Source organism: Denticeps clupeoides, chromosome 3 (genome assembly GCF_900700375.1).
Source record: "Denticeps clupeoides chromosome 3, fDenClu1.1, whole genome shotgun sequence".
NCBI classification, from domain to species: Eukaryota; Metazoa; Chordata; class Actinopteri; order Clupeiformes; family Denticipitidae; genus Denticeps; species Denticeps clupeoides.
Genome location: NC_041709.1, coordinates 34,079,823 through 34,105,239, shown reverse-complemented (window position 1 = coordinate 34,105,239; position 25,417 = coordinate 34,079,823). Strand labels below are relative to the sequence as shown.

The 25,417-nt window shown below is 41.4% G+C and overlaps 2 protein-coding genes across 2 annotated transcripts in view; one reads left to right on the top strand and one right to left on the bottom strand.

Moving 5' to 3' along the window:
• LOC114785464 (zinc finger protein 493-like) overlaps window positions 1-25,417 on the top strand; it is a 478,845-nt gene that overhangs the window by 193,480 nt on the left and 259,948 nt on the right. The window lies entirely within an intron of this gene.
• Window positions 387-25,417, bottom strand: LOC114787047 (zinc finger protein 2 homolog). Its single transcript, XM_028974787.1, has 6 exons — window positions 25,411-25,417; window positions 25,319-25,378; window positions 24,276-24,487; window positions 12,496-13,660; window positions 6,201-6,311; window positions 387-493 (listed from the first exon to the last, which is right to left on the bottom strand). Exons 1-6 carry the CDS (start codon window positions 25,415-25,417, stop codon window positions 387-389), a joined length of 1,662 nt encoding a protein of 553 aa, XP_028830620.1.

Here is a 25,417-nt window from a genome sequence, read left to right as displayed (position 1 = left end):
TGGGAAGTGAAGACCCCACCCCACCCAACCTAGCAGAAGCCTCTCCCAAAACTGGAGGCGCGCCACCCACCCCATAACACACTATCTTCTTGGCACGTCATTGGATGGGGCAAGTAACCAACTACCCATCACTACAAGACGTTCCTAATGAAGAGTGACAAATTGGAAATCCAATAACCGTGCACAAAAATAAATATATTAAAGTTAACCCTTAATAACAAATTACACTAACCCTCAGTAGGAGGGTCAGTAGGAGGGTTAGAGCACATAATCAGATCTTCTTAAAAGAATATAAAGCTCACCTTGTGAGAAAGTTTTAGTACAACATCGGGAACATAAATTCCGCGATGTTACCAGAAACAATGGCACGTTAGCTAATTAGCTAGCTAGATGGAGTCTGGAACCACCACCTTTTTCACTTTCTTCTCAAAGTCCAGCGCTAAAGCGGGATCCTCGAACCTGTGGGTCTGACCGTTGGCCAGTGTAATGCGCACTGTAGCCATGGGCAATGGGGGCACAGAATGATTTAATCACCACCACAGCTTCACAACATTTAGCTTTGCTGAGCTAAAGAGTAAACAGGGAGTGCAGAATTATTAGGCAAATGAGTATTTTGTCCACATCATCCTCTTCATGCATGTTGTCTTACTCCAAGCTGTATAGGCTCGAAAGCCTACTACCAATTAAGCATATTAGGTGATGTGCATCTCTGTAATGAGAACGGGTGTGGTCTAATGAGTCAAGCTCAACTCCCAGTCCTACTGCCAGTTTCTCCCTAAGACACCTTCTTCAAGCAGTGGTACAGGAAGAAGTCTGCATCCTTCAAGAAAAACATGATTTTCATGAAGGACAATGCACCATCACACGCGTCCAAGTACTCCACAGCGTGGCTGGCAAGAAAGGGTATAAAAAAAGAAAAACTAATGACATGGCCTCCTTGTTCACCTGATCTGAACCCCATTGAGAACCTGTGGTCCATCATCAAATGTGAGATTTAGAAGGAGGGAAAACAAACAGTACACCTCTCTGAACATTGTCTGGGAGGCTGTGGTTGCTGCTGCACGCAATGTTGATGTGAACAGATCAAAACACTGACAGAATCCATGGATGGCAGGCTTTTGAGTGTCATTACAAAGAAAGGTGGCTATATTGGTTGCTGATTTGTTTTTGTTTTGTTTTTGAATGAATTTATTTTTGTGAATGTAGAGATGTTATATTGGTTAAATTGAAATGGGTATATATTTGTTTTTTGCCTAATAATTATGCACAGTAATAGTCACCTGCACACACAGATAACCCCCTAAAAAAGCTCAAACTAAAAACAAACTAAAAACTACTTCCAAAAACATTCAGCTTTAATATTAATGAGTTTTTTGGGTTCATTGAGAACATGGTTGTTGTTTAATAATAAAATTATTCCTCAAAAATACAACTTGCCTAATAATTCTGCACTCCCAGTAGATGGGTTTATGCCTTTATTTAAAAGCAGAGGTTGTAGGGACAAATTTAATGTAAAGTTGTAGCTGGTTCCACAGGCGGGGCGCAGCAACTGCGAACTCTGTCACCTTTCTGCTTAGGGAAGATCGGCGGATGTGGAGGTGGGCATTGCTCCTATATCTTAAGGATGTAAGAGTTGGCTGAAAATAAACAAGGCCTTAAAAAATCTAAAAAACATGGACTGCCTTCTCAAAACCATTAAAATTTAAAAAATGGCTTTAGCTAAAAGTCTCAGATAAAAACTTGACTTGACTACAGAACCTATCTGCTTGTCCATTTTAAACCCACCATCCATGATTACACCCAGGTTCCGTACTGAGGACTAGGGAACCAAGGTCCAATTTAGGGCAATTTAGGGCTTAAAAATAAAACCTCTGTTTTGCTTTGATTAAAATAAAAAAAGTTCTAAGCCATCCATTCTTTGATGTCATCCAGGCAGTCAATTAATTATTTTAAAAAGCATGTGTCTGTTTTAGGGGCAGGTAGATTTGCATATCTGCTGCATAAGAATTTAATGAAATGTCTTCTTAAAATGGTTTCTAGTGGGAGTGTATACAAAGAAAACAGCAAAGGGCCAAGTACAGAGCCCTGGGGCATCCCATATTGAACAGGTGTCTAGGACGATGTACCAATGCTAAAACTAAAAACTTCTGCCATAGAGGTAGGATCTAAACCAATCTAGTGTAGTCCCTTTAATACCCACACAATGCTCCAGTCAGGAAATTAATATACTATGGTCGGCTGTATCAAATGCTGCTGTTAAGTCCAATAGTATGAGAAGGGCATAATCACCAGAATCAGCAGCTATCATTAAAGATCATTAAAGTGAAGTGATTGTCATTGTGAAAAACAGCAACACAGCATACGGTGCATACAGTGAAATATGTCCTCTGCATTTAACCCATCCTTCTTAGTGAGCAGTGATTCACAGGGAGCAGTGTGTGGAGGGACGGCGCTTTGCTCAGTGGCACCTCAGTGGCACCTTGGCGGTTCGGGATTCGAACCAGCAACCTTATGATTACGAGGCTGCTTCCTTAACCGCTAGGCCACCGCTGCCCATAAACCTTATAAACTTCCAACAAGGCAGTCTCCATGCTATGGAGGCCTTTAAAACCTGACTATAAAAGTTTAAGGAGCTTATGGTTATCCAAATGAACTGAAGCTGGGACAGGACTGTTGTTTCCAGGAGCTTTGAAATAAATAGTGGTTTAGAAATTGGTATAAAAGAGTAGAGGTGTCTAGATGAGGTTTCTTGATCATTGGTTGAACTAAAGCCTGTTTGCAGTAAGCTGGAACAATGCCGGAGGTAAGACTACTATTAATCAATGTCTGAATGCAGGGAGCTAGGTAATATATCTTTAATGATATCTTTAATGAGTCAGGGTGGGCTGACATCAGTAAGACCAGGTGATAATTTCTTATTTATTTACAGCATTTATCAGACGCCCTTATCCAGAGCAATTTACAATCAGTAGTTACAGGGACAGTCCCCCTGGAGCAACTTAGGGTTAAGTGTCTTGCTCAGGGACACAATGGTAGTAAGTGGGATTTGAACCTGGGTCTTCTGGTTCATAGGCGAGTGTGTTACCCACTAGCTACTACCACCCGTCTAGAGGTTGGAAACGTGACAAGATGAATGTGTGAGGCTGGAATACACATGTACCAGGTGCTTTCCGACACAAACTTTTGTGTAATGTAACCAACTTGCACTTTATCAGTCGGTATTGTAAGATACCAGATGTTGTGGGGGTGTAGACCTTTATGTTCTTGAAGGGTGGGAGGTCTGATCAACAGTCCTTTTTTTTTCAAATCTGCTTCGCGGGTAGTTTTCTAACTGAATGGGGAAATTATATCTTTTTGTATCTGTACAGGTGGTATAGGAGTGTCATTCCATGTCAGACAGTACGTATGGTGTAGGATTGTGTATCAGTTGATGGTGTAGCAGGTTATGTGTTTGAATATTACCAAAACATACCATTCCTGGTGTCTTTGGTTTCTTTTTGTAAAATGTATAATATTATTTATGGTTTTATGTCTCCTACCATGTAGTTCCCGGTGTGTGCGCATGCATGCTCCTGTAAGACCTTTTTTTACTCTACCAGAGGTAAGACTCTCCTGCCACGCTGGTTTATAGAAAAGTGGATAAATCGGGTTAAATACTAAATTTGGGAGTGACAGGAGGGAGGTGTTTTTTAATCGAGTTTAGGTGGAAGGTTTATTCCAACGCGAGCCTAAGTACTAATCGTTAACATTAGGGACACGTGCTGCTCTCTGTTCACTGAGTGCGTTTTTGTGTTCCTTTAAAGGAGCCGAGTTTAAGATGCTTGATACACACCGCTCACACTGATATCCAGATCACTACAAGCCCCTTCAAACTTTAGTACTCCACTCACCTGAACAGATTTAATCATCCAACTCTTCCTTCACATCGATTCCAGTATTTTACCATAATGTACAGGTGCAACTATATCTGATTTCTTCAGTTCAACGACTGCTATACACTTGAAGAGCTTTTCATCAGTATGTTCACGTTGATTACACTTGAGTTGACCCAATGTTGTTAAGTATTTACAGCGAAGAGTACACTGGTAAAGGTTTGCTGTATGTGTCCTCTTGTGTTTTGTAAGGTTTGATGCTCGTGTAAAACTCTTCCCACATTGAACACATGGGTAGGGCTTTTCTCCTGTATGTGTCCTCATGTGTCTTTTAAGGGATCCTGCTTGTGTAAAACTCTTCCCACATTGTACACACTCATAGGGCTTTTCTCCAGTATGTGTCCTCTTGTGTATTATAAGGTATGATGCTTCTGAAAAATCCTTCCCACATTCTTCACACTGGTAAAGCTTCTCTTTAGAATAATTTCTCTGAGGTGTTTGATGGATCTTCACTCGTCTTAAACTGTTGTCATACTTGTTGAACTGGTGCAGCTTTTCTTCAGTTTCCTCTTTACACCTTTGATCAGCAAATTTGCTTTCCTGATCTGCAATATCAAACAATTTAAAGACACTTGAACTTGATCCATGAAATTAAATGACATTTTAAGCAAGTTTTTTTTTTTTTTTACACACAATTGGTGAATAATAAATTGGTTGTTGAAAATGAAAGCGTTTTTGTCATTGTGATACACAGCAGCACTGCATATGGTCAAACAAGTAAATGTGTCCTCTGCATTTAAACCATCACACTTAGTGTGTAGCCATGAAAGATGCCCGGGGAGCAGTGTGTGGGCAGGGTACCATGCTTAATGATACCTCAATGCCACCTTGGCAGTTCAGGCTTTGAACTTGCAAACCTTCGGTTGCGAGTTTACTTCCTTACCTGCCATGCCACCACTGTGGGGAAGCACAAGAAACAATGTTTGCACAAATGAAATTAAATAGTACCATGATTGCTGTAAGTATCAGATCATTTGGGATACCTTTTGACTACAGGTGTGCCAAATTATTTTCACAAATCTAATCTAACTCTTGGAAAGATACCAAAAATGGGGGATAGTTCAGATGATCTATAATATATATATCATTTTGGGTGTACTTGCTTATATCAGGTTCATTCATTCTCAAAAATAGTCTTATAAATAAATACATAAATAAGGTGTTGATAATCTTAAAATTAGTTCAGTGGATTTCACTGCCACACAAGATGTACCCTGTGACTAAAAGAACAATAAGACAAGACAATAAAATGCATAAACACACTAAATAAACAGTAGTAATTATGAAAAAAATCTTTAAATGCATTATATCTCAAAGTTGATCAGTTTATTAATCTAATGCCACTTGAAGACAAAGTTTGAAGAAGTCTGGAAGTGCATGAATATAAACTATTTATTTATTTTATTAAACTTTTTTATGACCTTTCAGAGAGCAGTTGTGCAAACTAAGAATTCCCTGATGGGAAGGACCTTGCTGAAGTTCTCCTCCAACACAGAGGAGATTCTCAGAAAGTGTCATCAGCAGCAAAACCTCCTCAGGAAGCTTAATTTCTTAGGAGTCAGAAAATACATTTTACTGACTTTTAACTACGAGAGTGTCATATCATTCTCAATCATCTGCTGGTTCCATTCCACCAGAAACCGGATACAGAGCACTGTCACTGTGTGCTCTAAGATTATTGGACTGCCTGTGAGATCCCACATCTGTGACCAGCAGACATGCAGGTTTGCACTCAAGATTATTAGAGACCCCTCACTCTGCCTTTGAGTTGCTCCCTACCAAACACTGGCTGTGATTCCTCCGACTGGAGGACACAGAGGAAGAAGGTCACCTTTGTCCCCAAAGCTGTCCTGACATCCCTCCAAATCAACCACTATCGCCTCACACTCACCCAAACCCCACCCCCAACTCAAATCTACTCAGATTTGAAGTTCTCATTTTTTCACTTTTTTAAATTATGCACCTTGCTGCTTCTGTTATGTATGGTTATTTTATCATTGTTTATAGTACAATATACAGAAATTTACTATTGTGTGTCATATGTTGTGTCTAATGTAACAGTTATTGTATGTGTGAGCTGCTCCACTGCGCCTTTTAAATGGCCCCTCAGGGACAAATAAAGATCTGTGAACTAAACTGAACAGAGCATCATTACTGCTAATGGTCTTGTCTGCCACATTTGTAGTTAGTGTCATTCATGGTTTCCTGAGAGTAAAAAGCCTGATGTGTTTCAATACAGTTCTTTATATGAAACAGAACTCCACTCACCTGAATATTCTTCATCATCCAACCCCTTCTTCATAGGAATTCCTGTTGGTTCCAGTATTTTACCACCGATCAGAGATGCGATTGAATCTGATGATTTTTCTGGTTTAATATCTATGACAAAGATACAGAGAACATGACAATTACAGCCCATCAGCTCATAATGAAGACAAAAATAAGTTTATTATCCTTCACTTTCACTAGACCCACACTTGTGATTGTGAACACAAATGAATCACCATCCTGAAGAAAAACAAACGTGGGAGGGTACGGATTTAGAAGGCAACATTGAACTAAAAAAAAAAAAAAAAAAAAAAAAAAGCAGGGTAAAATAGCAAACGTGGTGCTCTGCAGCGAGGGCACTGCCACAGCAAAGTCCCCAAAAGACAAACTAACTTATCTACAATTCCCGCCAATGTACCCCAATGTACCTGGGGTGGTAGTAGCCTAGTGGGTAACACACTCGCCTATGAACCAGAAGACCCGGGTTCAAATCCCGCTTACTACCATTGTGTCCCTGAGCAAGACACTTAACCCTAAGTTGCTCCAGGGAGACTGTCCCTGTAACTACTGATTGTAAGTCGCTCTGGATAAGGGCGTCTGATAAATGCTGTAAATGTAAATGTAAACTAGTTCCACACCAACAAATGTGCAAACACAGAACCAGGACAAAATAACCAGGAGCCCAAAGGTGCCAAAGTCTAGGGGTTTAAGAAACTTAACAAGAATGTGGAGAAGAGGAGGTCTTCAAACGGTGCTTTGATTTACAGTAAGCTAACATGTACAAGACAACCGCAGACTCAGCACAGCTAACCAACATCAGAACAGCCTAAAGGAAGCAGTGGTCCAGAGGAGCTCAAACACGCCCAACAGTTAACAAAGAGGAACCATAAACACACACACAAAACTGCAGTCAGAGAGAGGCGAGTAGACCTGAGCCCAACAAGTACAGCTTTTTAAAAGCCTGAACCAGACAAAACCCACATGACTGTACCAGTGTGCACTGTGCACATTACAAGTCATTAAAACTTTTCTAACGTCATTTTTCCAGGGTCAGACTTTGCTATTGAAATTGCCCAAAGCTAGCCTCCGTTTCACTGCCTCAGCATCCATCCACGCATCACCTGTCCATTCTTTTACAGTGGGTTGCAAAAGTATTCGGCCACATTACAGCCACAAACATGAATCTATTTTATTGGAATTCCATGTGAAAGACAATACAAAGTGGTGTACAACCAAGACCTCACAGTTGGCCACACACACACAGAGATAAACACACACTGGCACGTAAACACACACATCAAATACACCACGGTAGTTACCAATTGTGTAGATATTGATTGTACATTGTGTAGATAAATACATATACATATTTATTTTTTGCTGTTATTACCTTTGTTTCTATCCACTTTCTGCCGTGACGAATGCAATTTCCCACTTGTGGGACTAATAAAGGTTGATCTTATCTCTTACACTTGAGAAGTGGAACGAAAATCATACAGGATTCCAAATATTTTTTACAAATAAATAACTGAAAAGTGGGGTGTGTAATTATTCAGCCTCCTGAGTCAATACTTTGTAGAACCACCTTTTGCTGCAATTACAGCTGCCAGTCTATTATGGTATGTCTTTACGAGCTTTCATGTTACCCTAACGAAATAATCAGTACTGGTTCACTAGGACTCAAACCATGAATACAATCATTTTATTCACTCGGTTATACTTTTCTTACCCAAGTCAGACTATAAGAAAGTTACAAGTTAGTCTAACATAAGTCCCCTGTCATGAAAATTTCAAATTGTTAGATTATTTGACATTTATATGAGTTTACCTAGCCTGTCTATGGTCCTGCAGTGGTTAGAAATGGCGATAGGTGTAAAGAGAGCTTTCAGACGTTCTGCTTCGCCTTTCATAGAGCGGCAGCTCAGACGGTCAGATCTGAAATTTGTCCGGTTCAGTCATCATAAGGAGAAAGGTTTCTCCGTTTCTCATGCTTGGTATATGGTACTTGGTATATGGTCCCGTCCATAGATGGCGGCAGAGAGAGAAAGCAAAAGCGAGGCTGCAGGGCCAGCAAACTAGTTAGGCTGCGGAAACAGCCGCACATACCACCGCTTCAAAGCCTCATCCTCGCAAATGCCAGATCCATTGTCAACAAGATGGATTAATTGAGGCTACAGGTTGCAACAAACTGCATGATCAAGGAGAGCTGCATGTTGGTGTTCATGGAAACCTGGCTTCATTCAGCTGCAAGACATTTACAGCATTTATCAGACAACCTTATCCAGAGAGACTTACAATCAGAAGTTACAGGGACAGCCCCCCCTGGAGACACTCAGGGTTATGTGTCTTGCTCAGGCCCACTATACCACTATTACCACATATTTCAGTACCAGTCGTACTATGCCACCATCTGCCGCTGCTTCTGTGTGTTTTCTTCAACATACTGAATCAAGCATAGAGACTACTGGCAGACTCCAGTGATGAGACCACCAGATAAATCCTGGTTCCTGGCAACTGCTAAATGAGGATTTAGCATGAGATGGTCACCACAGCCACCACCACCGTAACAACTAAAGTTTCAGGGATTTTCAAATGGACCAGTAGCATCATAATGGACACATATTTTTCTCTTATTGGCCAATCACAAACCCTGCACTGACACCACCTGCAGGCTCAGTCTACCCTGGAAGGGGGTTCCTCTCTGTATCACCCATTCCCAAGGTTTCTTCCTTTCTTTTTTTGTCCCTCCTAGAGTTTTTTTTTGTGTGCAGAAGTGTGGGGGCGTGTCAACTGTAGGGCCTGTCAAAGCCCATTGAGACATACTGTGATGTGATTTTGGGCTATATAAACTTAAATGTGGTTGTTGTTATTTAACCATCACCCTTGGTGAGCAGTGGGCAGTCATGATAGGTGCCCAGGGAGCATTGTGTGGGGATGGTGCCACCCTATACACTCGCCTATGAACCAGAAGACCCAGGTTCAAATCCCACTTAATACCATTGGGTCCCTGAGCAAGACACTTAGGGTTAAGTTGCTCCAGGGGGACTGTCCCTGTAACTACTTATTGTAAGTTGCTGTGGATAAGGGCATCTGATAAATGCCGTAAATGTAAATTAAGAGAAGCATCAGGAAGGTTAAGAGGGTTACAGGAGGAGGATTGATGTCACTGGACAGCAACAAAAGCAGGCAGGTTTGGGAGGGAGTCCAGCACCTCACCAACTACAGGCTGAGTCATGGACCTGCTGAAGGTGATGCCTCAATGGCAGAGGAGCTGAACCACTTCTTTGACCGTTTTGAGCTGGAGTAACCAGAGGCAGCTGTTCCAAATGCAGCAGCAGCTCACAGCAACTTCACCCCCACCCTTAAGATGGAGGAACATGAAGTGACATATTTCTTATAATCACATACAGCATGTCTCAATGGGCTTTAAAAGACCCTACAGTTGACACCCCCACACTTGACCTTTCTGCACAAAAAAAAAAAAAAAAAAAAAACTCTAGGAGAGTTTAAATGAATTGGTCTATAATTCGAATGCTGACTGCGATCAAGATGAGGTTTTTTAATCTGGGGTCTCATGACTGCTACCTTGAACAAACTTGGTGTGTGGCCGGTGCTAAACGACGATTTAAATCATTGTAAGGATAGGAATTTAAAAAAAAAAGTATAACATAGGTGCTACTTGTTTAGGAAACTTGTAGGAAGTGGATCTAATATGCAAGTACATTGATTTAACAATAAGATTAGTTTAATTAAGAGGGTTGAAGCGTTCTAATTGGTGCTCTGCTATTTGAAGATTAGCAATAAAGAAGTTCAAAAAATAATTGCTACAATGATGATATTGAGTGATAGTACCCACGTCAGTCTTATTCCAGGTTAGTTTGGCTACAGCATTAAACAGGAATCTGGGTTTATTTTTGTTCTTGTCTATTAAAGAGGAGAGATACAGTCAGGTCCTTAAATATTGGGAAATCGACACAATGTTAATATTGTTGGCTCTATACACCACCACAATGGATATCAAATGAAGCGAACAGCATGTGCTTTAACCGCAGACAACATCTGATAAATGCATATGTGCCTCCCACTTGTTAAGGGACCAAAAGTAATGGGACAATTGGCTTTTCAGCTGTTCCATGACCAGGTGTGTGTTATTCCCTCACTATCCCAATTACAATGAGCAGATAAAAGGTCCAGAGTTCATTTCAAGTGTGCTATTTGCATTTGGAATCTGTTGCTGTCAACTGTCAAGATGAGATCCAAAGAGCTGTCATTATCAGTGAAGCAAGCTATCATTAGGCTGAAAAAACAAAAGAAACCTATCAGAAAGATAGCAAAAACATTAGGCGTGGCCAAAACAACAGTTTGGAACATTCTCAAAAAGAAGGAAGGCACCGGTGAGCTCAGCAACACTAAAAGACCCAAAAGACCACGGAAAACAACTGCGGTGGATGACCGAAGAATCCTTTCCCTGGTGAAGAAAACACCCTTCACAACAGTTGGCCAGATCAAGAACACTCTCCAGGAGGTAGGTGTATCTGCATCAGTCAACAATCAAGACAAGACTCCACCAATGTGAATTCAGAGGGTTCACCACAAGATGTAAACCATTGGTGAGCCCCAAAAACAGGAAGGCCAAATTAGAGTTTGCCAAACAACATCTAAAAAAGCCTTCACAGTTCTGGAACAACATCCTATGGACAGATGAGACCAAGATCAACTTGTACCAGAGTGATGGGAAGAGAAGAGTATGGAGACGGAAAGGAACTGCTCATGATCCTAAGCATACCACCTCATCAGTGAAGCACGGTGCTGGAAATGTCATGGCGTGGGCATGTATGGCTGCCAGTGGAACTGGTTCTCTTGTATTTATTGATGATGTGACTTCTGAAGCGTTTTGGGCAATATTATCTGCTCACATTCAGCCAAATGCCTCAGAACTCATTGGATGGCACTTCACAGTGCAGATGGACAATGACCCGAAGCATACTGCAAAAGCAACCAAAGAGTTTCTGAAGGGAAAGAAGTGGACTGTTTTGCAATGGCCAAGTCAATCACCTGACCTGAATCCGATTGAGCATGCATTTCACTTGCTGAAGACAAAACTGAAGGGAAAATGCCCCAGGAACAAGCAGGAACTGAAGACTGTTGCAGTAGAGGCCTGGCAGAGCATCACCAGGGATGAAACCCAACGTCTGGTGATGTCTATGTGTTCCAGACTTCAGGCTGTAATAATTGAAATGTATAAGTTTGATTTATGGTTCTTATTCTGTCCCATTACTTTTGGTCCCTTAACAAGTGGGAGGCACAAACTGTTCCTACACCGTTCACCTGATTTGGATGTAAATACCCTCAAATAAAAGCTGACAGTCTGCAGTTAAAGCACATCTTGTTCGTTTCATTTGATATCCATTGTGGTGGTGTATAGAGCCAAAAATGTTAACATTGTGTCGATGTCCTAATATTTATGGACCTGACTGTCTTTGTGAAATACTGAAATCAACGTACAATCACTTCTTACTTCTGCATCCCTGCCACATCAACACCATCCGAGCAGCTGTTTTCTGCTGCAGGCAACACAGCCTCTAAGAAAAGCCTGAGCCAGGAGCATGTGGACGTCTCACATTTTTCATATTTGTATGGTAATGCAAAGTGTCTGAACAAAGGAAGGGAGGCAGAGTAAGTGTGTGTGTGTGTGTTAAATTTTATGATTTGTTTTATTCTTTATTTTTTTTGTTCAGAAAGCTCAAGTGGCACTTTATTTGTTTTTTGTGTTACTAAATAAAAAATGAACTATTATTATAAAAGTTCAAGGAGCAAGATGTTTGTGCACTGTTCTGTTTTTAAATAAAGGGTTGGAAATAAATGCCTCTCTTGTTTTTTTCTTTAGATATATATTTTTTTTTATCTGATTCACCAATTAATCAACAGATTAATCAATTATTTAAAACATCGTTAGTAGCAGCCCTAATCAGAAGGTTGGCAGTTCAAATCTGCAACCACCAAGCTGAAGGGCCACTGGGCAAAAATTCACTCACTATCTGAAATGCTTACATTTTATTTCACTCACCTGAATGAATCACATCATCCAAGTCCTGCTTCTCATCCTTCACTGTTACTTCCACTGTTTCAACAAAATTCAAAGGTGTGATGATATCTGATTTCTTCTCTGAACGCTTGTCAGCCTTTTCTTCAGTATGTAAATGTTGATGATGTTTGAGTTGATCTAACGTTCTAAAGCATTTAGAGCAAAGAGTGCACTGGTAGGTATTTGCAGTATGTGTCCTCTTGTGTCTTTTAAGGAGTGATGCATCAGTAAAACTCTTCCCACATTGTACACACTGGTAGGGCTTTTCTCCAGTATGTGTCCTCTTATGTATAATAAGGTTTGATGCTCGTGTAAAACTTTTCCCACATTGTATACAGTGGTAGGAATTCTCTCCGGTATGTGTCCTCTTGTGTATAATAAGGTTTGATGCTCGTGTAAAACTTTTCCCACATTGCACACATTGGTAGGGCTTCTCTCCAGTATGTGTTCTGTTGTGAATTTTAAGGTGTGATGCTTGTGAAAAACCCATCCCACATTGTACACACTGATAGGACTTCTCTACAGTATGCGTCTTTTCATGTCTTTTAAGGAGTGATGCATCAGTAAAACTCTTCCCACATTGTACACACTGGTAGGGCTTTTCTCCAGTATGTGTCCTCTTATGTATAATAAGGTTTGATGATCGTGTAAAACTTTTCCCACATTGTATACAGTGGTAGGACTTCTCTCCGGTATGTGTCCTCTTATGTGTAATAAGGTTTGATGCTCTTGCAAAACTCTTCCCACATTGCACACATTGGTAGGGCTTCTCTCCAGTGTGTGTTCTGTTGTGAATTTTAAGGTGTGATGCTTGTGAAAAACCCATCCCACATTGTTCACACTGGTAGGACTTCTCTCCAGTATGTGTCCTCTTATGTGTAACGAGGTTTGATGCTCGTGCAAAACTCTTCCCACATTGCACACATTGGTAGGGCTTTTCTCCAGTATGTGTCCTCTTGTGGTTTTTAAGGTATGATGCTCGTGTAAAACTTTTCCCACATTGTACACACTGGTAGGGCTTCTCTCCAGTATGTGTCCTATTGTGAATTTTAAGGTATGATGCTCGTGTAAAACTTTTCCCACATTGTACACACTGGTAGGGCTTCTCTCCAGTATGTGTCCTCTTGTGAATTTTAAGGTGTGATGCTTCTGAAAAACTTTTCCCACATTGTACACACTGGTAGGGCTTCTCTCCAGTATGTGTCCTCTTGTGTCTTCTAAGCAGTGATGCTCGTGTAAAACTCTTCCCACATTGTACACACTGGTAGGGCTTCTCTCCAGTATGTGCCCTCCTGTGTTTTAAAAGGTGTGATGCTTCTGCAAAATTCTTCCCACACTCTTCACACTGATAAAGCTTCTCTTTAGAATAATTTCTCTGTGGTGTTTGAAGGTTCTTCACTTGTCTTAAACTGTTGTCATACATGTTGAACTGGTGCAGCTTTTCTTCAGTTTCCTCTTTACACCTGTGATCAGCAATTTTGCTTTCCTGATCTGTAAAATCAAACAATTTAAAAGACATGCTTGATCTTGATTCATGAAATTACATGACAAGCAATTATTTTGGACACAATTGGTGAATAATAAATTGGATATTGAAAATGAAAGCATTTTTGTCATTGTGATACACAGCAGCACTGCATACAGAGAAACATCTAAATGTGTCCTCTGTATTTAACCCATCAAACTTAGTGCGTAGCCATGAAAGCTGCCCAGGGAGCAGTGTGTGGGCATGGTACCTTGCTTAATGATACCTCAATGCTACCTTGGCAGTTCAGGCTTTGAACTTGCAAATCTTCAGTTGCGAGTTTACTTCCTTACCTGCCATGCCACCACTGTGGGGAAGCACAAGAAACAATGTTTGCACAAATGAAATTAAATAGTACCATGATTGCTCTAAGTATCACATCATCGGGATACCTTTTGACTACAGGTGAGCACTGTCACTGTGTGCTCTAAGATCCCACATCTGTGACCAACAGACATGCAGGTTGGCACTCAAGATCAATAGATCATTAAACCTTTTAATGACCTTTCAGAGAGCAGTTGTGCAAACCAGGAATTCCCTGGGTGGGAAGGAAACTTAGAAACAATTCTAGTCCCACTCCTTTCTTAGGCCCAGTATACACAACAATGCTTTTCTCTAAAACCCGTTAGTGGTTGAGCTTATTGTCAGGACCATGCGGCAGAGTCAACATTGAATAACAATGCTGCGAATCGAGGCAAACTTTTGCTGTTCAAATGGAAAAAATTACCAGTTCCAGAAAATAACTGTTCTGGGTCCCCTGAAACGCTGCCTCCATTTTTGTCTGGATGGGGCCTTACTGAAACACCTCTGCAGGCTGGTCAGCGGTCTCTACTGGGCTATCTGAGTTCTCAGTAGTTGCATCCATTACATCAAAGTGGACAAAAATGTTGTTCAGTTTGTCTGCAAGAGCAATGCTGTGGATATTGGACTTTCTGGAACTGAACTTTTATTTTTAAACCAAGGAGACGGTGGTGACATGCAGGTTGGCACTCAAGATCATTAGAAACCCCTCACACCTGCTGAACTCTGCCTTTGAGTTGCTCCCTACCAAACGCTGCCTCTGATGTCTCCGGCTGGAGGACACAGAGTAGGAAGGTCACCTTTGTCCCCAAAGCTGTCCAGACATCCCTCCAAAATAACCATCATCACCTTACACTCTCCTAACCCCCACCCCCAACTCAATTTGAGGTTCTAATTTTTTCACTTTTTAAAATTATGCACCTTGCTGCTTGTTATGTATGGTTATTTTATCATTGTTTATAGTACAATATACATACACTTGCTATTGTGTCTCATATGTTGTGTCTAATGTAACACTTAATGTATGTGTGATCTGCTCCACTGCGCCTTTTAAATTGCCCCTCAGGGACAAATAAAGATCTGTGAACTAAACTGAACAGAGCATCATTTCTGTTAATGGTTATGTCTGCCACATTTGTAGTTAGTGTCATTCATGGTTTCCTGATAGTAAAAAGCCTGATGTGTTTCAATACAGTTCTTTATATGAAACAGAACTCCACTCACCTGAATATTCTTCATCATCCAACTCCTTCTTCACAATAATTCCTGTTGGTTCCAGTATTTTACCACCGATCAGAGATGCGATTGAATCTGATGATTTTTCTGGTTTAACATCTATGACAAAGATACAGAGAACATGACAATTACAGCCCATCAGCTCATAATGAAGACAAAAATTAACTTATTATTCTTCACTTTCACTAGACCCACATCTGTGATTGTGAACACAAATGAATCACCATCCTGAAGAAAAACAAACGTGGGAGGGTACGGATTTAGAAGGCGACTTTGAATAAAAAAAAAAAAAAAAGAGGGGGGGCTAAAATAACAAACGTGGTGCTCTGCAGCGAGGGCACTGCCACGGCTAAGTCCCCAAGAGACAAACTAACTTACCGAATCAACAATTCCCACCAGTGTACCCCACAACTCATTCCACACCAACAAAAACTCGGGAAGCTGACCACAAACACAGAACCAGGACAAAATAACCAGGAGCCCCAATTTGTCACGTCTCCCTAGGGGTTAAAGAAACTTAACAAAGATGTGGAGAAGAGGAGGTCTGATGTTAGACACACAACCAAACAAAACGTACAGACGGTGCTTTAATTTACAGTAAGCTAACATGTACAAGACAACAGCAGACTCAGCACAGCTAACCAACATCAGAACAGCCTAAAGGAAGCAGTGGTCCAGAGGAGCTCAAACACGCCCAACAGTTAACAAAGAAGAACCATAAACACACACACAAAACTGCAGTCAGAGAGAGGCGAGTAGACCTGAGCCCAACAAGTGCAGCTTTTTAAAAGCCTGAACCTTTTTTTTTTTTAACACACCTCAGACTTTTGTAATTGCAAAAAGTTAGCCTCTGTTTCTGCATCTATAAAACACATTACATTTATGGCATTTGGCAGATGGCTTATCCAGAGCGACAATGTTTGTCAGGATCCGGTCCGAAATGGGGGTTACTCCGGTCCGGATCAGGATGTTCCCTAATGTTCCCTAATCGTTTTCACCTGTGTTTAATTGTATAAAGCTGCCCTGTTCGTTTCTGTTCACGGTCAGGTCTTTGAAGTTATGTTCCGTGTTCACCAGTGTCTATGTCTCAGATGTCTCCCCTGTCTTGTGCTTCACAAATTAAACCCCGGTTTCGTGATGTCAGGTGAAAGCGTCCTTCATTCCTCGTCACTCTTCGTCCTCCTCTCCGTTCACCCGCCGCGTCATGCCCGCATGGACGTGACAATGTTACTATAATGAATTAATCATTTTAATCATTTTATTCACTCTGTTATAGTTTTCTTAACCAAGTCAGACTATAAGAAAGTTACAAGTTAGTTCTAACATAGGTCCCCTGTCAATGAAAATTTCAAATTGTTAGATTATTTGACATTTATATGAGTTCACCTAGCCCGTCTATGGTCCTGCAGTGGTTAGTAATGGCGATAGGTGTAAAGAGACCTTTTGGCCGTTCTGCTTTGCCATTCAGAGAGCAGCAGCTCAGACGGTCAGATCTGAAATTTGTCCAGTTATGTCATCATAAGGAGAAAGGTTACCTTCTGTTTCTTATGCTTGGTATATGGTACTTGGTATATGGCCAGTCCCAAGATGGCGGCAGAGAGAGAAAGCAAAAGCGAGGCTGCAGGGCTAAGGAAACAGCCACACAAACCACCAGTAGTTACAGGGACAGCCCCCCTGGAGACACTCAGGGTTAAGTGTCTTGCTCAGGGACACAATGGAAGTAAGTGGGATTTGAACCTGGGTCTTCTGGTTCATAGGCGAGTGTCAGACTGTACTCAGACTGGGACATTTTTGAACAACCTGACCTGGAACGCTGGACCGACAGTGTACTGTGCCACATCAAGACCTGCGTGGACACTGTCACAGTGAAAGTGATGTGATTGTTATTGTGATATGGTGCAGACACAATGAAATGTGTCCTCTGTATTTAACCAACACCCTTGGTGAGCAGTGGGCAGCCATGACAGGCGCAGGGGGAACAGGGTATTTTGCTCAGTGGCACTTCAGTGGCACCTTGGCGCTTCGGATTCAAGCCGGAAACCTCCCGGTTACGGGGCCACTTCTGCTAAGCCACCGCCCCTTTCAGCAAACAACCTGAAGAGAGCAGTCAGGAGGGTCAAGAGGGACTACAGGAGGAGGATTGACATCACTGGACAGCAGGCAGGCAAGTTTGGGAGTGAGTCCAGCACCAGGTGAAGGTGATGCCTCAATGGCAGAGTAGCTGAACCACTTCTTTGAACATTTTGAGCAGGAGTCACCAGAGCCTGCTGTTCCAAATGCAGTAGCAGTAGCAGCAGCAGCTCACAGCAACTTCACCCCCACCCTTAAGGTGGAGGAACATGAAGTGAGATGCTCATGCCAGGCTGTCAACCCCAGGAAGGCGGCAGGTCCCAATGGTGTTTCTGGATGTGTGCTGACGAACTGTGGAGAGCAGCTGGCCGGAGTCTTCACAAAGATGTCCAAATTCAAATCAAATGTTATGTCACATACACAGTCATACACGGTATGATATGCAGTGAAATACTTTTAGCGACTGCTACAGACCACAGTATTGCAAATATTACAAGTATACAATGAACCAATATGCAAATATTGCAAACAAATATTACACTTTTATGTTTTTAACGTAAAACATAAAATATGTGTAAGAGGTAGGGGGAATGTGTGCACATGAGTGAAGTCAAAGTAAAAAGTAAAAAAAATTGTGCAAGGATTCTGGGGGAATTGAGTAAAGAAGTGATTGAAAGTGAAAGTGCTGGAGTGTATTTGAGTTCTATGAAGTGATGTGATTGTTGAAAGCTTGTATAGTCTGCAGGAAGAAGCTCCTCCTCATTCTCTCTGTGTTGGACTTCAGGGAGCGGAAGCGCTTCCCTGATCACAGCAGAGAGAACAGTCCATTGTTGGGGTGGCTGAGGTCTTTCACTATCTTCCCGGCCCTGGTCCAGCACCGCTTGCTGTAGGTTGGTTGAAGGTCAGGGAGCTTGGTACAGCTGATCGAACCACCCTCTGTAGGGCTCGCCTGTCCTGCATGGTGCGGTTTTCGAAAGAGGGAAAAGATGTTTCCCTGAGATGTTTCCAGTCAGGACGCTCTCTATGGTGCAGGAGTAGAAGTTCCTGAGCACCTTGAAGGGGAGTTTAAAGTCTCTGAGGTGTCTGAGGTGGTAGAGACGCTGCCGGGCCTTTTTTACCACGGTGTTGCTATGACAGGACCATGACAAGTTCTGCATGATGTTAACACCGAGGTATCGGAAGCTGTCCACACTCTCCAACAACAACAACATTTATTTCTTATATAGCCCAAAATCACATACAGTATGTCTCAATGGGCTTTGACAGGCCCTACAGTTGAAACCCCCCACACTTGACCCTTCTGCACACAAAAAAACTCTAGGAGAGAGAAAAAAAGAAAGGAAGAAACCTTGGGAAGGAGTGATACAGAGAGGGACCCCCTTCCAGGGTAGAGTGAGCCTGCAAATGGTGTCAGTGCAGGGTTGGGGATGATATAATAATAAGTCCTACAGTTGTAGGGTTGGAGAAGTCCAGGATGTAGTCAGTGTCATGGTCTAGATTACATGTCCATAATGATGCTACTAGTCCATTTGAAGATCCCTGTAGCTGTAGTTGTAACGGTGGTGGTGGCTGTGGTGACCCTCTGGTTCGATTCATTCTATGTCCTCGTTTAGCAGTTGTCAGGAACCAGGATTTATTTGCTGGTCTCTTCACTGGGGTCTGCCAGTAGTCTGGGTGCTTGATTCCGTGTCTCGGAGAAAAACAAACAGAAGCAGCGGCAGACGGTTGCACTGTACGACCGATACTGAAATATGTGGTTATAGTGGTATATTGGTGCTACAGTGGCCCGGTATCCTAACTAGGACAGCCTAACCAGGGTGAATTTAACTTTGTCTGTGTCTAACAGGGGGACTCTGTGATAAACTGGACTTTATAATTGACACTGGGTCAAAGTGAAGTGAAATGAGGGACTAGGACTTTAGCAAAAAGCCAGAGAAAACAGATAGGTTTTCAGATTGGATTTAAACACTGTGACTGTGTCTGAGTCCCAGACACTGACAGGCAAGCCGTTCCACAACTGCGGAGCTCTATAGGAGAAGGATCTGCTCCCAGCTGTGACCTTCTGCACTTTTGGAAGTGACCCGCACCCATTGATCGAAGAGGGCGTGGCGGTTAGTAAAGAACCAAAAGTTCACTCCACTGGGCTCCTGTTGATGACAGGGGTCTGGTAGGTCCTCTCCTGCTTGGTACTAAAATCCACTACTAACTCCTTTGTCTTGCTGTTCAGGTGGAGATTGTTCCTCTGGCACCAGTTCACCAGATTTCTAGCCTCCTCCACGTAGGCAGTCTCGTCGTTGTCAGAGATCAGGCCCACCATGACGGTCGTCAGCAAACTCGATGATGGTAGTGGAGTTTGTAGTGGCTGTACAGTCGTAGGTGTACAGGGAGTACAGCAGGGGGCTCAAAACACAGCCCTGGGGGCCTCAGTGCTGAGAGTGATGGTGGCTGAGACATGTCCGCCCATCCTTACTGCCTGTGGTCTCCCAGTTAGGAAGTTGGAGATCCACTGACAGAGAGATGAGCTGAGTCCCAGGTGCTCCAGCTTGGTGGTGAGTGTGGAAGGGATTATCATGTTAAATGCTGAACTGTAGTCAATGAAAAGCATTTTAACAATTTCCCTTCCGAATGTCCAGGTGGGTGAGTGTTGTGTGGAGGACATGTGAGATGGCGATGTCTGTACATCAGTTGGGATGGTAGGCAAACTGTAGCGGGTCGAGTGTGTCCAGTGAAGAAATGATGATGTACCTGGAAGCAATCCCGGTGTTATAGATTGCGGGGTGAGATTTTTAAGCGTCGCGGATGGTTTTATCCACCCACAGCTTCTGATTAGGAAATGTTCTGCCGATCATTTTCTGAATGGTATTTTCCGTTAGTGAAACTCGAAACCGCTTCCTCGTTGATGTTTTCAGAACTGTTACGGAACATTTCCCAGTCTGCGTCATCCAGTGAGTCCCGATTTGTCCGTCCAGCGTGCCATCTCCCACTGAAACCTTCCTGTTTGAGCCTTTGTTTGTATTTAGGCATTAGGAAGATGGCGGCGTGGTCGGAATGGCGGACAAGATTGTGACTTGTAACAGTCCTTAATTGTTGTATAACAGTGGTCCAATGTCTTTTCGCCTCTGGTGGGCCAAGTGATGTGCTGGTGAAAGTTTGGCGCTGCATGTTTGAGGCTGGTATTATTAATCCCCTGCCACAATAAGCACAGCGTCCCGGTGCTGTATCTGGTGTTGAGTGAGTGACTCATGCAGCTCGCATAGGGCGGCGTCCCTTTTTGTTGGGAGGTAAGCAGTGCTGATGATGACCAATGTGTACTCCTGAGGAAGATAAAAAGGATGACATTTGATGGTCCATTTGATGAAGAACTCGGCCGGCTGGATGGCGTGGTCCGGTGCCACTTGGTTCAGCCATGTCTTGGTAAAGCAAAGGAGGTTGCAGTCCCGGACGTCTCTCTGGAACTTTACCCTGGCCCTGAGGTCATCGAGCTTGTTCAACAGTGACTGGACGTTGGCGAGCAGGATGCTAGGCAGAGGCGTGCAGATCTCACTCAGCCAGCTGGGATCTTAAGCAGTTTAAATCTACGAATTGTAAGTGCATGGTATACTAATAGAAACAAGAGTGTCTCTACTGTACTTAATGCGCTCAATGTACAGTAGACCCAATCTGAGGTCTGATGGCTGCTACCTTGAATGAACTTGGCATGTGGCTGGTCCTAAGCAACGATTTAATCATTGTAAGAATAGGAATTTTTAAAAATTATAACATCGGTGCTACTTGTTTAAGGAAACTTGTAGGAAGTGGATCTAATATGCAAGTACATTGATTTGATGATGATTAATTCAGGCTCTTTATGAGGGTTGAAGCGTTTAATTGTTGGTCTGCTATTTGAAGATTAGCAATAAAGAAGTTCATAAAATCATTGCTACTATGATGATATTGAGTGATAGTATCCATGTCGGTCTTATTCCAGGTTAGTTTGGCTACAGTATTAAACAGGACAAGAATCACTTCACTTCTTACTTACATTTACATTTAAGGAATTTGGCAGACGCCCTTATCCAGAGCGACTTACAATGTGCTTTCAAGTTACCATCGATGAAGTGATTAGTTATGGTTCATTAGGACCCCCAACTATGAATACAATCTTTTTATTCACTCTGTTGTAGTTTCTATACATAAGTTAGACAATACACTCTAAAAAACGCTGTTTTTGTTTTTTCAACCCAAATGCTGGGTTGAGGCTGCTGTTGGGTTGATTTAACCCAATTTGGGTTGAAAACCGGTCTCGATCTGTAACCCAGCGGTGCTGGGTTGGGAACGCGGACCTGAAAGAGAGCATGCACGTCACGTCAACTACCTGGGACATCAGCAACAGAAGCCGCCATTGTCTTTGCACCGTCTTTAGTTTCTGAAGGGCGAAAAAATTATTTTATGAGCGAAAGCCGCGTGGTTAGGAGACGGGCGGAAAAAAAAGCTGCGGGTAGAAGGACAGAGGAGAAATTTTGAAGTTTTCTGCAAGCTTCACTGCTTAATATCTTGCTAACTAACACTTGCTATGCTAACAATGCTTAATATCTTGCGACTGCATTGGAGCCACCAATTTGTGTGTACTCACTCACACGGAGATCGGTAAGCTTTATTTTGCATATACAATGTGAAAGGGGGTTTTGGGGTTTAATGTTGTATTTTAGAAGTATACCTTTCTGTCTACATTTGTCTGTTTCTCTCAAGTTTGGACTTTTTTTAAAGGAGTTTTGTTTGCTGCAACGAGAACCATTTTGTGGATGAACAAGGTGAGTTGTTTTCTCTATTCAAATTAGAAACTGCTGGAACATTTGTAGTTTGAAACATGCATTTAATTATGAGGTCATCTTAAGGGAACAGTGAGCATTTGATACTTGCAGCAATGTGTTTTTAGAGTAGCTCACTACTTCTCTACATACAGTTTTGTAGAATTCAAATTATTTCAATGTAGGTTTGAAAAAGTAAACACCCACTTTCAACATATGCCAGTTTTTTTTTTTTTTTTTTTGCACTACTAGTTTTGTTTAAAGCCACTTTAAAATGCTTTGGAAATGCAAGTACTATCTGCGAGAAGAGCACAGTTTTTTAAACATTACAGGCTAAAACATGGAACTTATGCAAGAAGGAACTAAGCCCTTTCCTTGCTTGCATAAGGAATCACATTCGTTCTTAGACGAGAGGAGGTTGTAAAGGATAAGCCTGACATCAACCAGATGATCAAACGCTGGCCAGTGCTTTTCACTGAAAACCAGGTTTGTGGATGTGTCCTTTAATGTTTTTTTTTTTCTTATTTGTTTTTCATACATGATGTTCAGAGAGGTTTATTTGTGTTATAAATAACTCTGCCTGAATATCAAAACTGAGCATATTTAATATTTTCCAGGTTTACCTGGAGTTTAACAGGATTGTTGGTAGAAATTTTAAAGAGTTCTTTGGTGTTCTTGATGGGTTGTGTCCAATTTTGATGGGAATTTCAAGAGGAAGACAGGTCGGATAGGAAAGCAATTAGCTCACCTGCTACAACACAATGGTGGGTTGATATTTCTCTTTTCTTCTCATAATGGTATTGATGGTTAGTTCAATACATAAATTGTTCTCTTGTGTTATTTCTCTATATGGACAAATAAACTGATATAAGATTTATTTCCTTTGTTCTACATTCAAGTGTGTTTTATGCCACTTTTCAGAGCACAGAGCCAACAGAAGCTGAAGAATGAGCAAGCAGGGTAAGACAATTATGCTTATAGCACAGCTCTTCATGCCTGATTGTTGTACAATTACTTTGCAGTGATTAGAGCAAATAGACTTGCAGTTGTTCATTTTGTATCTGATTCTTCTTGTGCTTGATGTGTCTAGTATTGTATTATTATTATTTTTACAGAGGGCACATTTTAGGAAAGTTGCAAGTTTATTTTGACCAAATCTGATCCTTACTGCATAGATGTTCTTAATGCCTGCTTTGTTGTGTGTTTCTTACGCTTAGATCTTAGTTTATGCATGATAAGAAAACTTTTTTTCATTACATTTACATGTCAAATTGTGTTTTTCTAAAGTTAATCTGATTCATTGTTACTGACTTTATTCCAGAAACACTGTGACTACAGTTTGATACATTTTCATAAAAATTGTCTTAATAATGAGGTGGAGATGGAAAAAAATTCATATGGACACATAAATTCATATGGACACATTTTTTACATGTTTTGTCATGAATAAAATTCCATTATTGAAATATGTATTGCTGTATAATTGTTTGTGTGTGTGTGTGTGTGCATTAAATTTTCTGATTTGTTTTGTTCTTTATTTTGTTCTGGCAGCTCAGGTGGCACTTTATGCTTTATATTTGGCATATGTAAAGTATTTAACTTATTATTATTATAAAAGCTAGATGTTTGTGCACTTTCTAAATATTTTAGTTCTGTTTTAAAATAAAGGGTTGGAAATGAATGCCTTGTTTTATATATATATATATATATTTATCTGATTGCCCTATTAATCAACAGATTAATCAATTCTTAAAATTATTATTATTGTTATAAAAATAATAATCAGAAGGTTGCCGGTCCAAATCCGCAACCGCCAAGATGAGGTGCCACTGGGCGAAAAAAATCACTATCTGAAATGCTTAAATTTTATTCTACTCACCTGAATGAATCACATCATCCAAGTCCTGCTTCTCATCATTCACTGTTACTTCCACTGTTTCAACACAATCCACAGGTGTGATGATATCGGATTTCTTCAATTCCTTCTCTTCAGTATGTAAATGTTGGTGATGTTTGAGTTGATCTAATGTTCTAAACCATTTAGAGCAAAGAGTGCACTGGTAGATATTTGCAGTATGGGTCCTCTTGTGTCTTTTAAGGTCTGAAGGTTGTGTAAAACTCTTCCCACACTCTTCACACTGGTACGGCTTCTCTATAGAATAGTTTCTCTGTCGTGTTTCATGGATCTTCAGTTGTCTTAAACTGTCGTCATACTTGTTGAACTGGTGCAGCTTCTCGCCAGTTTCCTCTTTACACCTTTGATCAGTGAAGTTTGATTCATGTTCTGTAAAAACAATTTAAAGCAATCAAAGACATAATTAAATGTGACCAGACAAATCATAAGTCATGAATAGAGAGATCAAACAAATCATATGTACCAACATCCAAATGTGGGCAAAGCGTTCTAATAAATTTTGGCTGCTTCAGCCCTCTGTAAATGTTACCTAATAGGGCAGGACTCCGCACACAAGACAAAGGGGAAAATAAGTGACGTCCATGTAGAGTCAAAGACACATTAGAAATCGATCTAAGAAGCAAACTAGCGTGAGCCACTCATTCAAGACCAAGTCTTGGTCATGCAAACAAACAAAGAATACACTGAACAGGCTTTTAGTGGCATTCAAGCCAAATGGAATCAGATTTGTGCAAATTTTTTTAAATAAAACTTTCCTAATCTTAAACAAAAATACAATGCTGATACGTAAAATAGGAGGTTGGAATTTTGACAACATAGATGGAGCCGAATTTTTTTGTTTTACGTTTACGCTGCTTGAGGATTAGGATGGACTTCGGGCACAATTCTGTCATGTGGGATGATTCCATACATGATCACAAATGGCTGTTATTGCTATGCATGCGTATCTCGCGGTGGTAGGGCTCTTTACAGAGTGCCTCATATTTTAGCCTTACTTGGCAAACGTGATTAATCAACAAACAAGGCATTCATATCTGACAATATGAGGCACTCTGTAAAGAGCCAAACTTCCCATCAGTAGTTCCGGGGAACAGAGCAGTCACTCAAATTCTTGCTGGCCAATGAGGAGAAGCCCCGCCCACACAAGAGAACGGTGCCAATCTTTAGCATAGCCCCTCCAATCTATATGACTCGAGTCACCTGAAAATTCTTCATCATCCGACTCTTTCTTCACATCAATTCCTGTTGGTTCCAGTATTTTACCGCAGTTCAGAGATGTGATGGTTTCTGGTTTAACAT

Coding starts and splice junctions, on each gene's coding strand:
- LOC114787047 (XM_028974787.1), bottom strand. Junction 24,488..25,318: donor GGATGATGAAGAATTTTCAG/GTGACTCGAGTC, acceptor TTGTTTTTACAG/AACATGAATCAAACTTCACT. Junction 494..6,200: donor GGATGATGAAGAATATTCAG/GTGAGTGGAGTT, acceptor CCATGGCTACAG/TGCGCATTACACTGGCCAAC.